Source organism: Gopherus evgoodei, unplaced genomic scaffold, assembly GCF_007399415.2.
Source record: "Gopherus evgoodei ecotype Sinaloan lineage unplaced genomic scaffold, rGopEvg1_v1.p scaffold_43_arrow_ctg1, whole genome shotgun sequence".
NCBI classification, from domain to species: Eukaryota; Metazoa; Chordata; order Testudines; family Testudinidae; genus Gopherus; species Gopherus evgoodei.
The window spans coordinates 36,671-58,742 of NW_022060064.1; the positions used below are offsets into that span (position 1 = coordinate 36,671).

At 56.4% G+C, this 22,072-nt stretch overlaps 1 protein-coding gene and 1 pseudogene across 2 annotated transcripts in view; one reads left to right on the forward strand and one right to left on the reverse strand.

Annotated features, from left to right (window-relative positions):
* Positions 1-939: 939 nt before the first annotated feature.
* Positions 940-2,592, reverse strand: LOC115642597 (annotated as a pseudogene).
* A 4,151-nt stretch (positions 2,593-6,743) lies between these two features.
* DNAH2 (dynein axonemal heavy chain 2) overlaps positions 6,744-22,072 on the forward strand; it is a 136,762-nt gene continuing 121,433 nt past the window's right edge. For both annotated transcript variants that reach the window (XM_030546262.1, XM_030546263.1), the window contains exons 1-6: positions 6,744-6,787; positions 8,824-8,959; positions 15,033-15,124; positions 16,312-16,482; positions 17,514-17,742; positions 18,494-18,604. In XM_030546262.1, coding sequence (XP_030402122.1) covers positions 8,839-8,959; positions 15,033-15,124; positions 16,312-16,482; positions 17,514-17,742; positions 18,494-18,604 — 724 coding nt within the window. In that variant the 5' untranslated portion in view covers positions 6,744-6,787; positions 8,824-8,838. The remainder of the gene's footprint in view (positions 6,788-8,823; positions 8,960-15,032; positions 15,125-16,311; positions 16,483-17,513; positions 17,743-18,493; positions 18,605-22,072) is intronic.

The window sequence follows — 22,072 nt, forward strand, 5'->3', positions numbered from 1 at the left end:
AGGGCTGGCCCCAGGGCAGCGCTAGGGGGCGCTGTGGGGCAGGGAGTGGGGTGGGGATCGGCAGGGGGCGCTCTCCCCTGGCAAGGCAGGGCTGGCCCCAGGGCAGTGCTAGGGGCGCTGTGGGGCAGGGAGTGGGTGGGGACTTCAGCAGGGGGCGCTCCTCCGCTGGCAGTGGGCTGGCCCAGGGTTGGTGATAGGGTGGCGCTGTGGGGCAGGGAAGCGGGGGTGGGGGCAGCAGGGGGCGCTCTCCTGCTGGCAGGCAGGGCTGGCCCCAGGGCAGCGCTAGGGGGCGCTGTGGGGCAGGGAGCGGGCGGGGAGGGGCTCAGCAGGGGGCGCTCTCCTCTGGCAGGCAGGGCTGGCCCCAGGGCAGCACTAGGGGGCGCTGTGAGGCAGGGAGCAGGGCCGGGGAGCTCAGCAGGGGGCGCTCTCCTCTGGCAGGCAGGGCTGGCCCCAGGGCAGCACTAGGGGGCGCTGTGGGGCAGGGAGCAGGGTTGGGGCTCAGCAGGGGGCGCTCTCCCCTGGCAGGCAGAACTGACCCCAGGGCAGCACTAGGGGGCGCTGTGAGGCAGGGAGCGGGGTTGGGGCTCAGCAGGGGGCGCTCTCCCCTGGCAGGCAGGGCTGGCCCCAGGGCAGCGCTAGGGGGCGCTGTGAGGCAGGGAGCGTTGTGGGGAGCTCAGAAGGGGGCGCTCTCCTCTGGAAGGTGCTAGGGGGTCTGTGCAGCACCTGGCGCGACGGGGCCCCGATCTCGGCTGGGGGGGTCTGGGCAGCACCTGGCGCAATGGGGAGGGAGGAGGGCAGGACTGAGGGCAGAGTCTGTGTAACGCGGTGAGAAGCTGTTTATTGGGGTGCCAATGGGTGGATGTGGGGCAGGGCCCAGAGGGCCGGCGGGGGCCCAGTTCCATGTGGCCGCGGGGCAGCGCCCTCTCCCTTGCCAGCGGCTCACTCCAGGGCGTCGGGTTCCAGGTCCCAGTTGGGGTTCTCCCCCCGGACCTTAGGCCCCCCGCTCTTCTTGGCCACTAGGATGTGGCTGACGCCCAGCAGGGTGGTGGCCGTGTGGGCCGCCAGGCGGAGGACCCTCTCCTTGACCAGCAAGGAGTCCAGCACGCCCTCCCGGGCTGCGTCCATGGTGGGAGCCCCCCCTTCGCCCGGCCGGACGCCGGCGGTGGCCGTCCCCAGCTGGTGCAGGGCCTCCAGCGCCGCCATGGTCTCATTGACTGGCAGCCCAGCGTTCTCGGCCAGTGCCGCCGGCAGGGTCTTCAGAGTCTGGGCGAACTCCAGGATGCCGTACTGCTCCAGGCCGGGGAGGTAGGTACCCAGCGTGGCCAACCGCACGGCCAGGGCCATCTCCGCGGCCCCTGCCCCGGGCAGCAGCCGGCGGTCGCCCACCAGGGCCTTGTAGGTGTTCAGCCCATCGGTCACCGCCTCCTCCAGGCTGCAGAGCAGCTCATCGGTGGCCCCTCGCAGCAGGATGGTGGCCACAGGGCAGGCGCCGCCGTCCTGGTGGAAAACCACCACGGCCGTGCTCCCGATCTCGCTCAGGTAGACGCGCTGGCAGTGCCCCATGGCGCCGGGCGGTGGGGGCACCAGGGTGGCCAGCGGGACGGCGCCCACAGCCCGGCATAGGCGCTGCAGCTCCAGCCGGGAGCCAAGCCGTACCACCATCAGCCCCAACTGGTCGGCGTACTGCAGGGCCAGCGGGTCCACCCGCCCGCCCACCACCACCACGCCGGCCCCTTCCTCGGCAATGGCCCGGACACGCTGGCCCAGCAGCTCCTCCTCGGCGTCGCCGTACGCCCGCATCTCCGCTGCCCCCTGGAACAGCACCGTGCCCTTGGCCTCGCCGCGGGCCAGGGCGAAGGGGCAGCAGTACACGGCGATCCGGGCCTCGTGCGCCTGGTGTGCCCGGCTCTCGGCCTCCGTGCAGAAGATCATCCCCTCCAGCAGGCAGGAGTCGGTGACGCCGCCCCCCGGCACCTTGCAGAGGCGCACGTTGTCGGGTTCGAAGGCGCCTTCCGGGCTCAGCGCGGCCACGCAGCACCGAGCCACCAGCCCGGCCAGGAAATCCTGGTAGCCGAAGAGCTTGCTGCCCACGGCGGCGCGCAGGGCCCAGGCCACCCCGTCCGGGTCCCGGAGATCCGCCAGCGCGTGGCAGGCCAGGCCGGGCAGCAGCCGCACGGCTTCCTTGCAGGCCGTGTCGTAGCCGTCCCGCACGGCGGCCACGGGCAGGCCGGCGCGCAGCAGCTTCTCGGCGTTGTCCAGCAGCGCCCCGGCCAGCAGCACCACGGCGTTGGCCCCGTCGCCCGTCTCCTCCTCCTGGGCCTGGCTGGCCGCGCCCAGCATCCGGGCCACCGGGTTCTCCAGCTCCAGCTCCCGCAGGATGGTGCCGGCGTGGGCCGTGCACAGGGCCTTGCCCAGGTGGGTGATCACCAGTTTGTTGCGGCCCTGCGGCCCGTAGGAGGTGCGCAGGCACAGGGCCAGGGCCCGGCAGGCCGTGATGTGGCTGAAGAGCGACTCCTGCAGGCCGGAGAAGTACCTGGTGCCGGCTTTGAGCAGCTGGGGCAGGCCAGGGGGCAGGGGCACGTGGGCGGCCATGGCCTGAGGAGAGAGAGACAACCAATGGCCACGTTACGACTGGCTGGGGCAGGGAACGGGGCAGGGCCCCATCCCCTCTAGGGGGCACCGGCTCCCACCTGCAGGGCCTGTCCCCTCTAGGGGGCGCCGGCTCCCACCCGGCCCCAGGGCGGGGACTGGCTGGCTCAGGGGGGCGGGGAATGGGGCAGGGGCCTGTCCCCTCTGGGGGGCGCCAGCTCTCACCCGGCCCCAGGGCGGGGACTGGCTGGCTCAGGGGGCAGGGAATGGGGCAGGGGCCTGTCCCCTCTAGGGGGCGCCGGCTCCCACCCGGCCCCAGGGCGGGGACTGGCTGGCTCAGGGGGGCGGGGAATGGGGCAGGGGCCTGTCCCCTCTGGGGGGCGCCAGCTCTCACCCGGCCCCAGGGCGGGGACTGGCTGGTTCAGGGGGGCAGGGAATGGGGCAGGGGCCTGTCCCCTCTAGGGGGCGCCGGCTCCCACCCGGCCCCAGGGCAGGGACTGGCTGGCTCAGGGGGGCGGGGAATGGGGCAGGGGCCTGTCCCCTCTGGGGGGCGCCAGCTCTCACCCGGCCCCAGGGCGGGGACTGGCTGGTTCAGGGGGGTGGGGAATGGGGCAGGGGCCTGTCCCCTCTAGGGGGCGCTGGATCTGGGGGGTCTCCCAGATCCAGCGCCCCCTAGAGGGGACAGGCCCCTCTGTCTCCCACCCGACAGCCCCTAGTGCCAGGGTTACCCCCGGCCAGGAGCGCCCCCGCCCCCGCCGCCCGGCTCTGCTCACGGTGCGAGCGGGAGGGAGGGACTCGGATGCCGGGCTCCTGTTGCCGGCACCGGGGGGGCCGGTAACCGACTGCTGCAAACCGTATGTAAACGGGCGATGTCACAATGGTGCCTTCCGCGCCAGAGCTGTTCTGCCACCCCATTGGCTGGAACGGGAGTGAGGTCAGCACTGGGTGGGGCAGCGGGGGGGACAAGGGTGGGAGCAGGATTACTGGAGTTGGGAGGGGGAGGCAGCCGGGAGAATCCAGGATGGATGGATGGATAGATGTCATGTACGGGGATGGAGGGAGGGAGGGATGGAAGGATAGCTGTGTGTGGGGATGGATGGATGGCATGTCCGGGGATGGATGGGTGGTGTGTACAGGGACGGATGGGTGGATATATGGCGTGTATGGGGACGGACGGATAGATGGCTGGATGGATGGATAGCTGTGAATGGGGATGGATGGATGGATGGATGGCATTTATGGGGACAGAGGGGTGGATAGATGGCGTGCATGGGGACGGATGGATGGATGGACAGATAGCTGTGTATGGGGATGGATGGATGGATGGATGGCATGTACGGGGACAGATGAGTGGGTGGATAGATGGCCTGTATGGGGATGGATGTGTGTATGAATAGATGGCATGTATGAGGATGGATGGATAGATGGATGGATGGCGTATACGGGGATGGATGGGTGGATAGATGGCGTGTATGGGGACAGATGGGTGGGTGGATAGATGGCGTGTATGGGGATGGATGGATAGATGGATGGATGGATAGCTGTGTACGGGGATGGATGGATGGCATGTACGGGGACGGATGGGTGGGTGGATAGATGGCGTGTATGGGGATGGATGGATGGATAGCTGTGTATGGGGATGGATGGATGGATGGATGGCATTTACGGGGACGGATGGGTGGGTGGATAGATGGTGTGTATGGGGATGGATGGATGGATGGATAGCTGTGTATGGGGATGGATGGATGGATGGATGGATGGATGGCATTTACGGGGACGGATAGGTGGGTGGATAGATGGTGTGTATGGGGATGGATGGATGGATAGCTGTGTATGGGGATGGATGGATGGATGGATGGCATTTACGGGGACGGATGGATGGATGGATAGCTGTGTATGGGGATGGATGGATAGCTGTGTATGGGGATCAGTGGATGAATAGATGGCGTGTATGGGGATGGTGTAACGAAGTGGGAATGTTCTTAATGTTTTCTCTGAATAGTGTGTGGGTGCCTCAGGACTGAAGAAGGTGACATCTCATAGGCCAAGCTGGTGCCAGATAGTGTTCCTGGGGGGAGCCCACCAGCCTCCACCAAGTACCATCCTCTTAGAATGGTTTGCATCTGTCCGGGAGGAGGGTGGGGAGGCGGCTGTCCCACTGCCACCCTAGTCACCCAGCTAGCTTCTGGCACAAAGAGGGTCTTACTCTGTTGGGTAGGGACCAGACATGACTAGGGAATGAGTGATTGCTAGGGCTAGGTCCAATCAGGGGAACTGGCTGGCTCCAGGTTCTTGAGACACGCAGTACATAAAGTGTTCCCATTCCATGGGTCTGCGGCTCGTAGGGTGTGCAGCAATGCATTCTGGGACCTTTGCTCTGGGTCTGCAGCTCATAGGGTGTGCAGCAATGCATCTGGGACCTTTGCTCTGGGTCTGCAGCTCATGGTGTGTGTAGCAATGCATTCTGGGACCTCCATTCCGGGCCTGCAGCTCATAGTGTGTGGAGCAATGGATTCTGGGACCTTTGCTCCAGGCCTCTGGCTCATAGTGTGTGTAGCAATGCATTCTGGGACCTTTGCTCTGGGCCTGTGGCTCATAGGGTGTGTAGCAATGCATTCTGGGACCTCCACTTCGGGCCTGCGGCTCATAGTGTGTGTAGCAATGCATTCTGGGACCTTTGCTCCAGGCCTCTGGCTCATAGTGTGTGTAGCAATGCATTCTGGGACCTTTGCTCTGGGCCTGTGGCTCATAGGGTGTGTAGCAATGCATTCTGGGACCTCCACTTCGGGCCTGCGGCTCATAGTGTGTGTAGCAATGCATTCTGGGACCTTTGCTCCAGGCCTCTGGCTCATAGTGTGTGTAGCAATGCATTCTGGGACCTTTGCTCTGGGCCTGTGGCTCATAGTGTGTGTAGCAATGCGTTCTGGGAGCTCCGCTCCGGGCCGGCAGCTCGTAGTGCATGTGTAGCAATGCATTCTGGGAGTTCCGCTCTGGGCCTGTGGCTCATAGTGTGTGGAGCAATGCATTCTGGGACCTTTGCTCCAGGCCTGTGGCTCATAGTGTGTGTAGCAATGCATTCTGGGACCTTTGCTCTGGGCCTGTGGCTCATAGTGTGTGTAGCAATGCATTCTGGGAGCTCTGCTCCGGGCCGGCAGCTCGTAGTGTGTGTGTAGCAATGCATCCTGGGAGGTCTGCTCTGGGCCTGCGGCTCATAGTGGGTGGAGCAATGCATTCTGGGAGCTCCGCTCAGGGCCTGTGGCTCATAGTGGGTGGAACAATGCATTCTGGGAGCTCTGCTCAGGGCCTGTGGCTCATAGTGGGTGCAGCAATGCATTCTGGGACCTCCGCTCATAGTGGGTGGAGCAATGCATTCTGGGAGCTCCGCTCAGGGCCTGTGGCTCATAGTGGGTGGAGCAATGCATTCTGGGACCTCCGCTCATAGTGGGTGCAGCAATGCATTCTGGGACCTCCGCTCATAGTGGGTGCAGCAATGCATTCTGGGAGCTCCGCTCAGGGCCTGTGGCTCATAGTGGGTGCAGCAATGCATTCTGGGAGCTCCGCTCAGGGCCTGTGGCTCATAGTGGGTGCAGCAATGCATTCTGGGACCTCCGCTCATAGTGGGTGCAGCAATGCATTCTGGGACTGTTGCTCACATTGGGGTACAGCAATCTACTGGGGGAGCTCCGCTCCTGTTTGGTCGGTGCAATGCATTCTGGGACTGATGCTAGGGTCTCATTGGCAACCCCTCCCGCTGCATGATGGGAGCTGTTACCCAGACCGGGCAGGGCGGGGGGAACAGGATTCAATTCCTCCTCAGTGAATTTGAGGGGGGACGCTTTCCTTCTTCCCACCCCTTACCCCCCATCCCTCCAATCAGCTTCCTTCTTGGGCAAGATTGACAGTTTTTCTTAGTCCCACCCATCCCTTCCGTTCCCGCTGGTTCTCCAATCAGAAGCGTCTCTCGGTAGGATTGACAGGGCGCCTCCCGTCCCAGTCGCTCCTCCTCCCCAACTGTCACTCAAGCGGCGCGCGCTCCCCTCCCCTCGCCCCAACCGCCACTCAAGCGGCGCGCGCTCCTTCCCCCGGCCCTCTGCTGATTGGCTCCCGCCCCGGCTCGCGCTCCGCCCCGCAGCGTCCGTTGCTCGGTTGCCCGGGGAGACGCTGCGGGTGGGCGGGGCCCGAGGGGCGAGTTGGAACGGTGCGTGCGGGGCAGGGGTGAGGTGGGGTGGGAGTGAGGTGTGGGGGAGGGGCAGCTTGAAGGAGGGGGCAGCTGTGGGGGAGGGGGCAGGTGAGGGGAGGGGCAGATGTGAAGGGGAGGGGGAAGGTGGGGGGAGGGGGAAGTGTGTGGGGGAGGGAGCAGGTGAGGGGAGGGGCAGCTGTGAAGGGGAGGGGGAAGTGTGGGGGGAGTGAGGGGAGGGGGAAGGTTGAAGGAGGGGGCAGCTGTGAAGGGGAGGGGGCAGGTGGGGAAGGGGGAAGTGTGTGGGGGAGGGGGAAGGTGGGGGGAGGGGCAGCTGTGAAGGGGAGGGGAAGTCTGTTGGGGGAGTGAGGGGAGGGAGAAGGTTGAAGGAGGGGGCAGCAGAGGGGAAGTGGGCAGGTGAGGGGAGGGGCAGGTTGAAGGAGGGGGTAGCTGTGGGGGAGGGGCCAGGTGAGGGGAGGGGCAGATGTGAAGGGGAAGGGGCAGGTGGGGGGAGGGGGAAGTGTGGGGGAGGGAGCAGGTGAGGGGAGGGGCAGTTGTGAAGGGGAGGGGGAAGTGTGTTGGGGGAGTGAGGGGAGGGGGAAGGTTGAAGGAGGGGGCAGCAGGGGGGAAGTGGGCAGGTGAGGGGAGCGGCAGGTTGAAGGAGGGGGTAACTAGGGGAGGCGGAAATGTGTGGGGGAGGGGGACAGGTTGAAGGAGGGGGCAGCTGGGGGGCAGGTGGGCAGGTTGGAAGGGAAGCTGTGGGGGAGGGAACGGGAGGGGCAGCTGTGAAGGGGAGGGGGAAGTGTGTGGGGGACGGGGCAGGTGAGGGGAGGGGGAAGTGCGTGGGGGGAGTGCGGGGAGGGGCAGGTGGAAGGAAGGGGCAGCTGGGGGGAGGTGGGCAGGTGAGGGGAGGTGCAGGTTGAAGGGGGGTAGCTGTGGGGGAGGAGGCAGATGAGGGGAGGGGCAGATGTGAAGGGGAGAGGGAAGTGTGTGGGGAAGTGAGGGAGGGCAGGTTGAAGGGTGGGGCAGCTGGGGGAGAGGTAGGCAGGTGAGGAGAGGGGCAAGTGGGAAGGGAAGCTGTGGGGGGACAGCTGTGAAGGCGTGAGAGAAGTGTGTGGGGGGAGTGAGGGGAGGTGGCAGGTTGTGGGAGGGGCAGATGTGAAGAGGAGGGGGAAATGTGTGGGGAGGGGGCAGGCTGAAGGAAGGGGCAGCTGGGGGAGGGAGCAGGGGAGGGGAGGGGTAGCTGTGGGGGAGGGGGCAGGTGAGGGAAGGGACTGATGTGAAGCGATGGGGAGGTCTGGCGGAGAAGTGAGGGGAGGGGCAGGTTGAAGGAGGACGTACCTGGAGAAGGGGCCAGGTGGGAGGGGTAGCTGTAGGGGAGGGGGCAGGTGAGGGAAGGGACAGATGTGAAGGGGTGGGAGAGGCATGGTGGAGGAGTGAGGGGAGGGGCAGGTTGAAGGGAGTAGCTGGGGGGAGGGCAGGGGAAGGAAGGGGCAGGTGGAAGGGTTAGCTGTGGGGGAGGGGGCAAGTGAGGAAGGGATAGATGTGAAGAGGTGGGGGAGGCATGGAGGAAGGGGCAGGTGGGAGGGGTAGCTATGGGAGCAGGGGCAGGTGGGAAGTGGGAGGGGTGGGTGTGGAGGTGAGATGGGGGGCAGGTTGCAGAGGGAGGGGTAGGTGTGGGGGAGAGGGCAAGTGAGGGGAGGCAGTAGGCTGCAGAGGGAGAGAGTAGGTGGGAGAAGGGATAGGTGGAAAGGGCAGCTGGGGGAGAGGTGGGCAGGTGAGGGGAGGGTCAGAGAAGTGGGAGGAGGCAGGTGGGGGTAGCTATGTGGGAGGGGAGCTGCAGGTGTGGGGGGGCAGAGGAACCCCACTCCTCTCCTAGAATCGGGGAGAGAACCCAGGAGTCCTGGCTCCCAGCCCCCCCCCGCTCTAACCCCCTAGCTCCCACTCCCCTCCCAGAGCTGGGAATAGGACCTTGACTGTCCCGCCTGCCCTGTTAGACTGTTTTTCCTTCTGGTTGTGCAGTCGGTTTCCTAAATACAGGTTTGTTTTTTTCACAGAGCCGTTGGTGAACAATGAGTGCTCGCCGCCGCGGCACGCCCGGGGACAAAAAGCAGCGCAAAAGTGCTGTGCGGGGACCCTCCTTGGTGTCGGATAGTGAAGTGGGTCTGCCGGCACCGCCCCCGGAGGAAACTGGTATTTCCCCAAACTCTTCACTAGCACTGCTTGCTGCTCACATGATCCAACTCTCTCAGCGCCCCGCCGCTTCCTGGGGGTTACAGGTGCTCAGCACCTTGGCAAATCCGGCCACTAGCTCTATACACCCTATTTTGGACCAAACCCGGGTGCAAAGGTCATGTCAGTAACTAGACATCTGGCCAGACTGCAGCCTCTTGGGCCTTGTCTACACTACACTCTTAGGGCCTGGTTTTCAAGTGGTGAGAGCTCCAGGCCCTTCAGATTCCGCGCCATTGTTTTGGCTGTTGCAGCTCCACCCTTGTACACAGGACTGACAAGGTCCTCCTGGGTCATGGAGTCCAGTCCCTGGTCACCCTGTCACAGCCCGTTTAAACTTAACAAGCTCCGGCTTCAAACTAGTTGTTTGCCCCCCACTATTCCTACTGCGGGGCTGTTCCAGAACCTCTCTTTAAACCTCCCGCACCATGAGAACCTCAGACCTGGGTTGTGCCTAGCCCAGGCACCTAGACCCCACTAAGAGACAGATCTTTCAAATCCGCCCCGCTCCAGATGAGGAAACTACGGGAGGAAGGTCGGGTTAGAGTTAGGAACCTTCTCATTTCCAGCCTAGATTTCTTTCTTTCTCCCTTTTATTCTTGTGCCAACATTGTCCTGGACAGGGTTTGGGCATTTTAGTCACCATAAAATTCGTCTAACCCAATGGTTTTCAACCTGTGGTCCCCGGATCCCTGGGGGTCTGCAGACTGTACCTAAGGGGTCTGTGAAAGGTTGTTGTTCCCATAGAACAATGGTTTTCAACCTGTGGTCTGTGCAGGGTCTGCAGACTGTCTATCATTTCCAAAGGGGGCCGCACCTCCATACCAAAACGTTCAGGGGCCCACAAGTGAAAAAAGGTGGTAAACCGCTGATCTAACCAGCTCTCAGCAAGTCTATTCTGATGACAGTAGCACCTGCAGTACTGCATCGTACAAACACCCGGTGAGGGATAGTCTCTGTCGCAGAGCTAACAGTCTCGCTAGACAAAGGATGAGAATGAAACACAGGCACGGGAGCTCGCCCGTGGCTATACAGCACATCTCGGACAGAGCCAGGAATAGACGCCGGGTCTCGTGGGTCCTAGTGCAGTGGTGTAACTACAGGTCCACAGGAGATGCTGGCTAAACCCCAGGCAGCAATCTGGGTCCTGTCTACACTGCTGGAGCTGTGAGGGTGGGATGTTACACTGGACAGAAAAATGTCCAGTTAGGCCTCACCTTGTTAAATCAAACCCAGTGTTACCTTCATGGCCTCCTGGTACAGGGAGTGAAGTGCAGCCCGACCCTTCACCCAATTCCAGATACAGGCGAGCTGAAGACAGCTGCTGGTCTTGTTCCTTATGGGCACCCTGAAGCCCCAGCTACCGTTACAATAGTTATAATATTTGGGGAGGTTTGGGTAAAAAAGCCATCAACCTGGGGCTGGATTACAACTGCCGTTGTAGCCATGGATGACTCTTCATCCCACTCCCTAAACTGACCAATCATCTCGGACGTGGTGCCAGATGCAGCCACTGCTCTAGAGGTGAAAGGCCCCGTGTCCCACTCCCTGCTTCCCAAGAGCCAGCCAGCGCTCCCCGTGTGGGGCTGGATCAGAACCAGTGGCCTAGAGGTGAAAGGCCCTCTATCCCATTCCTTGCCCCCCCGTAAACCCACGTGAGAGCCAGTATTGGAACTGATGCGCTAGAGGTGAAAAGCTCTGTCTCTCAGTGTCGGACCCCTGATCTATGCTGTCTTTTCAATCATTCCTGTCTTCAGACTTATCATTTAAAACTCCTAGCGGGAGATGTTTATCTTAACCAGGTCTGTGAGCTCCCCCCTCCCTCAAATTGTTTCCCTTCAGTGTGTTACCACAGTAACCCACCCGGATTTCCAGCAGCAGCTCTTCAGAGCTCACGCTAGCTCTTACGTTCCAGTGATCATTGCTGCCTAATGTAACGTGCACGAAGCCGGCTCCGCTCAGAGCTTCTGCTCCAATCCAGTCTGCCGCGACAGGCAGTGAAATGACATCCCCTGTCAGGCAGCTAAACGCTGGCTGAATTGGGAAGCACTTCCATGGGCGGGCTCCCTGGGAGATGAAGCCGCGGGAGGGTTATAGTCAGCCAGTGCAGAGGGTTTGATTAGGGATAAGGGAGCGTGAAACAGAAGACAAGAGGAAAGGGAGCAAAGATTAGGTCTGTAACACCAGCACCCAGGCATGGCCTGACCGCCTGCTGGTCCCCCTTGATATACCCTGAGTCATCAGACCTCCCCTGTTGGCAGCTGTCTCCCCTGGCCTGTTTGTCTCCCTGGCTGTTTTTGTAGCCATGTCTGTCCCCGGTCGCTCCCAGCTACGGAAGTTGGTCGGGTATTGCCTCCCCCACTTTGTCTAGGTAGCCGTTCATGGTAACCAATCCCTTTAGAGGTGGCCCCTCGGTTCTTATATTAGGACACCCTGGGCCTGATTTTCCGAGCTGCAGAGCACCCCCAACGCCCGCTGGTGCCATTAGGAGCTGGGGATTCTCAGCCCCTCTGAAGATCGGGGTCCAAATTTCTAAAATGAGGCCGCGAGTATTAGAGGAGCCTGGATTTGAACAGGGGATGGCTAGTGACAGCCAGGAGGTCCTGCACTAGGCACGGTGGTGGCTCGGAGCCGCACAGCAGAGGCAGATCTGGAACTCAGGGTATTTTGTGCACAGCTGTCAGGAGGGGCGATGGCGGCAAGTGGTGGCGTATCCAAGCTAGCTTTAGTTGAGATGGCCTGCTAAGAGTAGCAGCGTAGTTACAACAGCATGGGCTAGCTGGCTGTGGACAATCCTACCCTCGCCCATAATTCCTCCTGCTCCAGAAGCTCAGGCCTCTAGCACTTGGCTGAAAGGAGACTCTCCGTCAGCTCCTAGGAGTGGAAAGCTGCTCTAGCTTTGGGATGAAAAGTCGTGTGTGATTCCTGATAGTTTGAGGATATTTCTCTGGTACTCGCTCTTATTTCAGATGCCGCAGTAGGAAGTCTCTCTGTCTCAGTCTCTCCTCCTGTGTCACGCTGGCTGGCACCGTCACTTCTCTCTAGCTTGGAACCGTGTCTCCCGGTTTCCATATCTAGTTTATGGTCACCGATTCTGTATTTGTTGAGAACCAGGCTTAGCTTTGCACGTGTTACAGTAGTGAAGTATCTGCTAGTGTGATAGTCTAACTCATTGTTTTGGATCTTTCCAGGGGTGTTTTCAGGTTTCCTCTAGTCTTGGCTTTTTTCTGCGCTGGGTGGGGTAGTTATGCCCCTGGAAATTGTTAATTAGCACTGGGAGTGATGATGTCTAGGTATGGCTCTTGCTCCCCTCTGGATTTAATTTCACCCGTGAAATGCAGTCACTTAAGTAGAGCACAGCAGAGAGGAGTGGGAGGAATGGACATTTTAGCTGAGGATGCCAGAGCAAATCCCGACTCTTACAAAAAGCACCCCACAGGCTCTTTCATGGGAAGCAAACAAGACCTTACCTGGGCTCAGAAATGTGGAAGAAGCAAACAATATTCCTAGGATTTGAGTCTCTAGAGATTTCAGACCTGATATGTAGATGATTACAGGGAGGTTTGCTACTGGGACACCTGGTGTGGGGGTCTCCTAGATGAGACCTGAAATTCCCGAGTTTTGAGGTGCTCTATGCTGGACCTGGGCAAGATAGCTTTCCATCTCTCACTTCCCTGATTCTGTGACTAGGGCTCGTGCTCTAGAAATGCAGAACCAAAGGTGGGTCTGTTTGAGTGAGCAGATTACTACATCGCTCGGTGAGATTCTAGCCTGCTGGTTGTTTAGCCGTGAATTCAGATTGAGAGAAATTCCAAAGCAGCTTTTATACATGATCGCAGAATGCTAAAGGGTGGGGATCGCTAGCTCATGGCAGGGCCGAGATGGAGATTGGTCTCCTCCATCTCTGGGCCACGGGTGTAGAACTGGCGTGGGTCAGGAGTGGCTGCAATTCATACCCACCTGATGCCATTCGATTGCCACTTGTGAAATGAATTCAGGCCAGTTCCACATTACGATTATCACCACCATCTGCTCCGGTGCTGGCAGCCTCGGCGGAGACGCAAAGGCCAAATGCGCTATAGGCATCGATTTTAAATCTATGGGAGTTAGGCACTCAAATACCTTTAAAATCTAGCCCAGGTAAACTAAACTCTTGTCTTCCCTACAAGGGATTCCCCCGGCTGTGGCATACTGATGTGGACTGTGTACGAACTGGGGAGCGGGCGGGGGGGGGGGAGTTTACTCTGCTGCTGCCCAGCTGTACCAGCTTTGGTGATAAATGAAGGACTCCATGTCTGGGGAAGGCCAAGCTGGCACCTTTCACCAACCCATACATTCGCTTGTTAACAGTTTCGTATTAAGGAAAAGTATTTGTGGCCAATCAGAAGGCGACTGTTCTTCATTCCCTCGCTATGTGCAGAGGGTGCCTCACTCTGGATTCTGGTGTAACTGAAACGCAAATGATGGCTTGTTATGGGCAGTGGAGTGTCCCACTGCATTTGATTTGAGGAGCAAGGGGTGGGGGTGGGGGACAGTCAATTTAAAGAGTTGATATTAGAGAGTTTCTGTTTCAGCTTGACGGTTAATTTGTCACGCTTTGTGACAACATTGAAAGTGTCCCTGAGGTCCCTCTCTGCTGGGTTTACAGGGTGTCACATTTGTGGTGCCGACATTCAGGAACAGAAACATTTAGCTGTACGTCACTCTTCCGTAACCATGTCTTGTCACTCGGCTCGAGGGAGGCTCACGGTGCTTTAGGAACCTGCCTCACAAAGTGCTCCAAAATCCATGAGCCTTCATCTCTTCTTACAGTCCCGTTTCCTTTTCCTCGTCTCTCTTTCCATGTGCCGTGACAATGGAATAGTCGGTTACTCCTGAATCTGTTTTGTTGTGCTCAGGGTTTACTGTTCGCTCGAGGGTTTGGGGAATGGGATAACGGGGACTTTCATATCCAGTTCCAGTTTTCTTCAGGTTGATGGGAACTGACTGGCTGGCTTAGGGAATAGGACACTGGGCCTTTCGTATCAAGGGCACTGGTTCCATTTTGGCCTCAAGTCAGGGCGGATGGGTTGCTTCACAAAATCGGGAAATAGGATATAGAGGCTTTCAGCTCAAAGGCACCACTTTCAAGGTGGCTCAGTGGTGACTGAATGCTCCCATCTCGCAGCCATTCTGGATCTAGGCTGTTCTCAGTGGTACCGGATGACAGAACAAGAAGTGATGGTCTCAAGTTGCAGTGGGGGAGGTTTAGGTTGGATATTAGGAAAATCTTTTTCATGAGAAGGGTGGTGAAGCACTGGAATGGGTTCCCTAGGGAGATAGTGGAGTCAGCCAGGTAATGCTGTTGCAAAAAAAAGCAAACCTCATTCTGGGCTGTATTAGCAGGAGTATTGTAAACAAGGGGTGAGAAGTAATTCTGCCACAGCCCAGCACTGATAAGGACTCAGCTGTAGTTTGGTGTCCAGACTTCGGGAAAGATGTGGACAGATTGGAGAAAGTCCAGAGGAGAGCAACAAAAATGATGAAAGGTCTAGAAAACATGACCTATGAGGAAAGAGTGAAAAAATTGGGTTTGTTTAGTCTGGAGAAGAGAAGACTGAGAGGGGTCTTCACCTAAGTCAAGGGTGGTTATAAAGATGAGGGTGATAAATTGTTCTTATCCACTGAGGACAGGACAAGAAGTAATGGACTTAAATTGTAGCAAGGGAGATTACCCTTCCAGCTAGGAAATTTTTTCCTAATTAAGCACTGAAACAAATTGCCTAGGGAGGTTGTGGAATCTCTGTCACTGGAGGTTTTTAAGGACAGTTTAGACAACCACCTGTCAGGGTGGTCTAGAATAATGCAGAGGACTGGACTTAGAACTCCTGAGGTCTCTTCCAGCCCTACATTTCTATGATTCATTCTCCAGGGGCTGTTGAGCTGACACCTTCCACCCGTGCTAAACTCACTCATCATTAAAGGAGGGGGAAAGTGTCAAGGCTCAGAGAAGAGCCACTTATTTTTTGTGTCTTTACATTTTGTCTTCTCCAAGGAATCAGTCCTCTTGGACCTTGCGATGGCGAGGGAGAAGGTGAGGCAGACGTGGGTGCTGTCACCATCCCAGAGGAAAAAGAGGTGGATCTGGTAGGTCAGAGGGCCCCAATGTCCTTTGTGGGCCGTTGTATTACCCATGCTGTGCTTGAGGATATGACATTCCCTTTCTGTAATATCACGAAAGGATGACGCAGCCCCCATGACGGGGCTGGGGTAAGAAAGGACGGCCATCAAATACAAGACTTTCCTATACATGGAATGACTAATACGTTATCTTGATGTCCTGGCCAGCTTCCAGTTCGGGTGATCCCACTTTACCTCTTTAAATTCCCTGCTGCCACTGCTGTTGGATGTGGAATCCACCTTCATTTTCTGTCTTAAACTCCCTGTGGAACGGTGAAATGGCTGCCTTGTTCCCCCTTCCGAGGGTTGCATTTCACGCTGCAAAGCACTTGCAGATTCCATGGCACCGTAAGTGATTCTGATGATGATTACTGGCAATGAACATTAATCCATCCTCCCCTCTCCGATCAGTCACACGGAGGGGATGGGATGCCATGTCTGAACTGTGTTCTAACCTGTCATCAGGCGCCTCCTCCCTCACAGCCTCGATCAGAAAGGATAGAAGGAAGGAGGGTGCTTGCATGGCACAGTATCAAGTTTTGTCACATTAATGCAGGTAACATCTGGCTCTAAACTTTCATGCCAGACGTTACCTTAATTTGATCCTAATTCCCAGGTTTTCTTTAGACGCTCTTGAGAATGAGAAGTGGAGACAAAGCTTAATGTCTGTTCTAAAAAAACCCTTCCAAACCCAAACAGCTGCTCTGCTTAGCTCAGAATTTGCTTCTTCATTCCTTACATTTTGGCTCTTTGTTGTCTCCTACCTTCTCCTCCCCAGCAAGGATCAGGTTGCCTAACAGCTTGGCCTAGAAAGCTATGGAAGCTTTGATTGTCTTTCAACTACTTTGACAAATTAGCCTCTCCTATACATTCCTGAGAGGCCTCAGGGGACAGCGATTGGCTAACGAGGATTTGCAATGAGATCAGGAGGCTTTCACTTTCTGGTATCCAATCCCAGTGCAGTGCGACTTGGTGCGGAGGAGAATCCACTCCCATTTGATGGCCATTCTCAGGCCTGCTCTGTGAAATGGGAAGGCCATGCCTGTATGTTTCAGTCCAGTTCGGAGAGAAGCAGGTGTCCACCTCACAGAAACCATTGCCCCATCTCTCCTTGGCTTTGCTAAAGCTGCTGCTATCCTGTCCTCTTTCCGCAGAAACCCTGCATCCGAAGCCGGGTGGTCCTGAGTGGCCTAAGGGATGACATGTGGACAGAAGAGCACGCTGCAACCCTGGATCTCTTTCTGAAGGATGTCAGCAAGCAATTGCTTGTTGTCTACATAGATGAGTTTGCTGGACTGAAGGTTGAGCAGACCATGCCACATCAGGTTTGTTTGGCACCGTGCTGCCTAGATCCTACAAGAGTTACCATGGAGGGGCTGCAGTCGTATCAGTTTGTGCTGCCATCCTATTGGCCTCGTGAGCTAACCAGGTTTGGGACTAGTTGCTTGGAGACATTCTCTCCTATGAGTTATTGCTGATCCTAATGCTCCAGCACTAGGGGTCGCTGTGCTGCAGGGAATGTTGAGGGGGAAGGGACCCTGGTGGTTCAGCATGGTGCCTTCCATGGCAGGCTAATCCTATTCATAAAATTAAGCACGGGCATAAATGTTTGCAGGCTCCAGGCCTTAGTTTCCTTAAAAGCCTTTTAGGACGGATTTTGCCTAAAGCTTTTTGAAATGCTAAATACATGATGTCAGCCTGTTCTCCTTTTATTCACTCTTTGGCTGAGATGCTCAGGGAATTCTAACAGGTAAGGCCTGGTCCACACTACAGCGTTAAATCGATTTAAACAGCGTTAAATTGATTTAACGCTGTACCCGTCCACACTACAAGGCACTTAAAATCGATTTTAAGGGGTCTTAAAATCGATTTCTGTACTCCTGCTCAACGAGAGGAGTCACCCTAAAATTGATATTACTATATCAATTTAGGGTTAGTGTGGACGGAAATCGAAGTTATTGGTCCCATTCTTTTACTGAGCTACCCAGAGTGCACCACTCTGGAAATCGATGGTAGCCTGGGGCCATGGACGCACACCACCGAAGTAATGTGCCCTAGTGTGGACGCGTAAAACCGATTTTATAAAACCTGTTTTATAAAATCGATTTTATTAATTTCGATTTTACTCTGTAGTGTGGACGTGGCCTAAGAGAGGTGCAGAAGCCAGGCCAGCTCATCTCTGTCGTATCTTGTTCATGACTATCATTTCGTTGTTCTGATTATGTTTCACGCGTGTGGCCCATTGCTTTAACTCTGCGTGTTGGATGTGGGGACAAGACGCATTCCCCATAGATACAATGAGGGCGCAAAGCCCACTGCTACTTAACCTCACCGTGTCATTGGCTGGCCCTCACAGGAGCAGAAACAGCTGACTTACTTCATCCGCCATGAGAATGCCGAGATCACCGCTGAGAATTTCCAGAAGACAGTGCAGTTTGGCACCGTCCGGAGACCCTACATTGATTCCCTCATGCGAATTCTCAATAGTGTCTTCCTCCCCCGCCTCTTCCACAACACCAGTTGGCCCGAGAGCATCAAGAATGAATTCTTCTCGGAAATATACCACTTCATGACCTCTCTCACAGGTAGAGTGATGTCCTCTCTCTCTCAGCTGCCTCGCAGTGCTGCCCTCGTCTGGTTCTCTCCACCAGGATGTCGGTACCTGGCCAGTTTCTTGTTACACACTTGTTGGCCTGCTCTGGGCTCTCCTATTCCGGAGACTCCGATGATGTCCCCAGTACAAAACGGGATGCTCGGCTGGATTTTACACAGCGCCATTAATGATTTAGTTGGGGATTGGTCTTGCTTTGAGCAGGGGGTTGGACTAGATACCTCCTGAGATCCCTTCCAACCCTGATATTCTATGATTCTATGATTTCCGGCCTTTAGAGGAAAATGAGTTTGGCACCACTGTTGTTTGCAGTGTGTTGGTCCCAGCATATGAGAGACACAGGTGGGTGAAGTAATATCTTTTGTTGGACCAGCTTCTTATGGGGAAAGAGACAAGTCTTTGAGCTCCACAGAGCCGAAGGTACCACCTCACCCACTTCATCTTTGTCACCACTGACCGAGGGCCAGGGTGGAATTGGTCCTTAGTGGTGAAAGACTTTGTATCCCATTCACTGACGCTCTTTGAGCCTGCCAGTGTTCCCTGATTGGAGCTGGTCCCTAGAGGTGAAAGGCCCCGTGTGCCATTCTCTGATTACTCTGAGAAAATAAAACCAGAGAAAAAAGACGCCTCTTCTGCCCCCCAGCCCCAAAGCCAGTGCAGGAGAGAGGACCCAGAGAGAGAGTTTGATTGTGGCCAGCAGATCCATCTGTCTCTCCCTTCTCCAGATACACGTTCGAAAATGAAGGGCCGCACGGTTCTCTACATCCCCATTGAAGCCCTGAGCATGAAGCCTGAAGTGGTAGTGAAGGACAAAGCGCTGGTTCAGAGGCTGGAAAGTGAGTAACTCCAAAGCCTGGCTCTCTGGGGGCCGTCATGCTGCCTGGCCTGGGAGAGGGGAGCAATAACAGGATCACTGTAATGAGAAAGGGGCTGGTCGGCGGGATAAACTCGACAGAGGAGCTGGTGAGAATTGCAGTGCGCAGAGTCTAAGTGAATTAACCTTCAGCAGCATATGAGCTGCATCCATCACTCCCAATCTCTGAGAGGCTTGGCGGAGCACGGAGGATCCTTTGTCAGGGTTATTGCTTTCACTTTAGATATTCTTCAAGGAGCCGGCAGCCACCAGGCAGTTAAAACTTTTAAGCAGAGGCGAGACCAGCTGGGGCGGCTCAGTGGTGGGACTCTGCATTCCCCAGAATCTGGGGACAGACTCCCTGCACTGTCCTCGGGTGCCTCTCTGGGGGATCAGGGCATAAAGTGGTCCTTGATTTAACGACCTTGGAGAAAGTGAGGCTGGGCAGGGTCAGTCCAGGCCCTGCCATGTGGGAGAGACAGGTTCCGAGTGGGAGGGGAAAGCGCTCTGTTTATTCATGACCTGGGTGGTTAAAATAACTTTTCTGGTATTGACTTGTGGCAAAGGGATGCCTGACTAGTCCCCAGCCAGAACTTTGTGGGGGGAAGGGTTAGTAAAGCTAGAAGAATTAGGGAGCACTCAAAAGAGATCACCCAAAGAGAGCAGGAGACAGGCCATCAAATGCCTTTGATCTTCCACTTTCCGGGCCCCCGCCGGCCTCACTCTCTCCGCACAGCTTAGCAGTAGGTGCACGGGAACCGAGCGTCCCTGTGGAGTGCCCAGCACCCGCTCACTGAACGCTCACAGAGGTCTCAGGTGTGCTACTCCTAAAGGACTCGTGCACACCAGTCTGGGAGATTCAACGTTGGATCGCCAGCTGCTTCACGTACCCCACTTAGATATGTTTATAGTGAAAGCAAGAATTAGTTTACGATCAAAGAACAGAGATGCAAATGAGAGAAAGTAAGAATGCTGGAAACAAATGGTTACATATACAACAAAGCCATAACACAGTTTTTAGTGCATACCTTTAACTCCCAAGATATTCCTGCCAAGAAGTGTGGGGGAGACAAGGCCCTGCCCCCCCCCCGGCTTCTTGCAATTCACCGCAACTCTCAGCCAGCCAGTAAGGCAGAAGGTTTATTAGGCAACAGGAACACAATCCAAACCAGAGCTTGTAGGTACAGACAACAGGACCACCTCAGTCAGGTCCATATTGAGGGCTAGGGGTCCCAGTCTGGGCGTCCCTCCCCTTCCCCAGCCAGCTCCAAACTGAAACTCTCCAGCCCCTCCTCTGCCTTTGTCTCTTTCCTGGGCCAGGAGGTCACCTGGTCTCTTTGTTCTCCAACACCTTCAGTTGGCACCTTGCAGGGGAGGGGCCCAGGCCATCAGTGGCCAGCAGACAGGGTGTCGGCCATTCTCTGTGCAGACACCATCACACTGGCCCTCTCGGGCTCTGAACAGAACATCAGAACGGTCGTACTGGATCAGACCAAAGGTCCATCCAGTCCAATGTCCTGTCTACCGACAGTGGCCAATGCCAGGTGCCCAAGAGGGAGTGAACCTAACAGGTAATGATCATGTGATCTCTCTCCTGCCATCCATCTCCATCCTCTGACAAACAGAGGCTAGGGACACCATTCCTTACCCATCCTGGCTAATAGCCAGTAATGGACCTAACCTCCATGAATTTAACCAGTTCTCTTTTAAACGCTGTTATAGTCCTGGCCTTCACAACCTCCTCAGGCAAGGAGTTCCACAAGTTGACTGTGCGCTGCGTGAAGAACAACTTCCTTTTATTTGTTTTAAACCTGCTGCCCATTCATTTCATTTGGTGGCCCCTAGTTCTTGTATTATGGGAATAAGTAAATAACTTTTCCTTATCCACTTTCTCCACATCACTCATAATTTTATATACCTCTATCATATCCCACCTTTGTCTCCTCTTTTCCAAGCTGAAAAGTCCCAGCCTCTTTAATCTCTCCTCATATGGGACCTGTTCCAAACCGCTAGTCATTTTAGTTGCCCTTCTCTGAACATTTTCTAGGGCCAGTATATCTTTTTTGAGATGAGTATTCAAGATGTGGGCGTGCCATTGATTTATATAAACAATCACACCCCCTTATCCCACCACCGAGATACTTAAGAACTGCATAGGGGAAACTGAGGGCTGGTCTACACTGGGTGGGTATCGATCTAAGATACGCAACTTCAGCTATGTGAATAGCGTAGCTGAAGTCGAAGTATCTTAGATCGATTTACCTCGGGTCCTCACAGCGCGGGATTGACGTCCGCGGCTCCCCGTGTCGACTCCGCTACCGCCGCTTACTCCGGTGGAGTTCTGGAGTCGACAGGAGCGCGTTCGGGGATCGATATATCGCGTCTAGATGAGACGCGATATATTGAGCCCCAAAAAATTGATTGCTACCCGCCGATACGGCGGGTAGTCTGGACGTACCCTGAGACACCCACACAGTATTCAGAGAGAACGTTAAGAACAGTCCCACTTTATCACAGTTCCCCTGTTTCCTAGAGGGTAGCTTACCCCAAGCCCTCTTCCTAGAATTTTCAGCCACGCCTCCTGAAGTAAACCCATGGTTAGTTTACTTCTTCAGTGAGGGTTTATCTGCACCCATTTTGTACTAAACCAAACCTTTTGATCTTCACTTGAAGAGCAGGGTGTCTCCCCCCGCCCCCCCCCCGCCCTGCACTGTTTACATCTTCTCAAGGCTCCACTAGCTCTTCGTTAGTGTTTGACCCAGTATGCTAATTGACTTCTCTTGTATGAATCACAATGCCTCCCTGCCCACTTGGAGATAAGTGTCTCTGCCTACCTGCTGGGGGAAATGTGTCTCAAGTCAGGGGGACCTGCCTTGAACTCACAAGGCCCAGGGAAGATCATTTTCAGCGTCTGCACTGAACTCCTCACAGATTTGCCATGCGTACCTCTCCCAGTGAGCCAGGGCTGCACAGACTTTCGTTAGAGATCTCACCTGACATTCTGTGGTGAAGCCAGGGGGTCTTTGTAACCCTATGGATCCCTCTGCCAGTTGGCATCGAGAGCTCCTCGGGTCACAAGCTTTATTAAGCACTGGCCCTGCACTTGCAATGGGATCCACTTACCATTATGTCCACGTGGAGTCCCATTGAAATGAATGGGGCTCCCCCGCCCCCAAGTGCAGAGGTCTCTGCACGGCTCAGATTGCTGGCTCAGTGCCCTAGAGGAAGGCCAGGAAATGACAATCTAAGTCCCCAGTCCATGGGTGTTCAGTTTGACATGCGTCATTTCATTCACCCGCGTGGTCCATTTATTTAGTTAGGATGTTTACTCCTGTGTGAATATTTGCAGGCTCGAGCGCTGCACCCGACACACAGAAAATACAGCAGCTAGAACAATGGAACCCTGATCCCTGGTGGGGGCCTACTCTAATTGAAATAATTAATAATAATT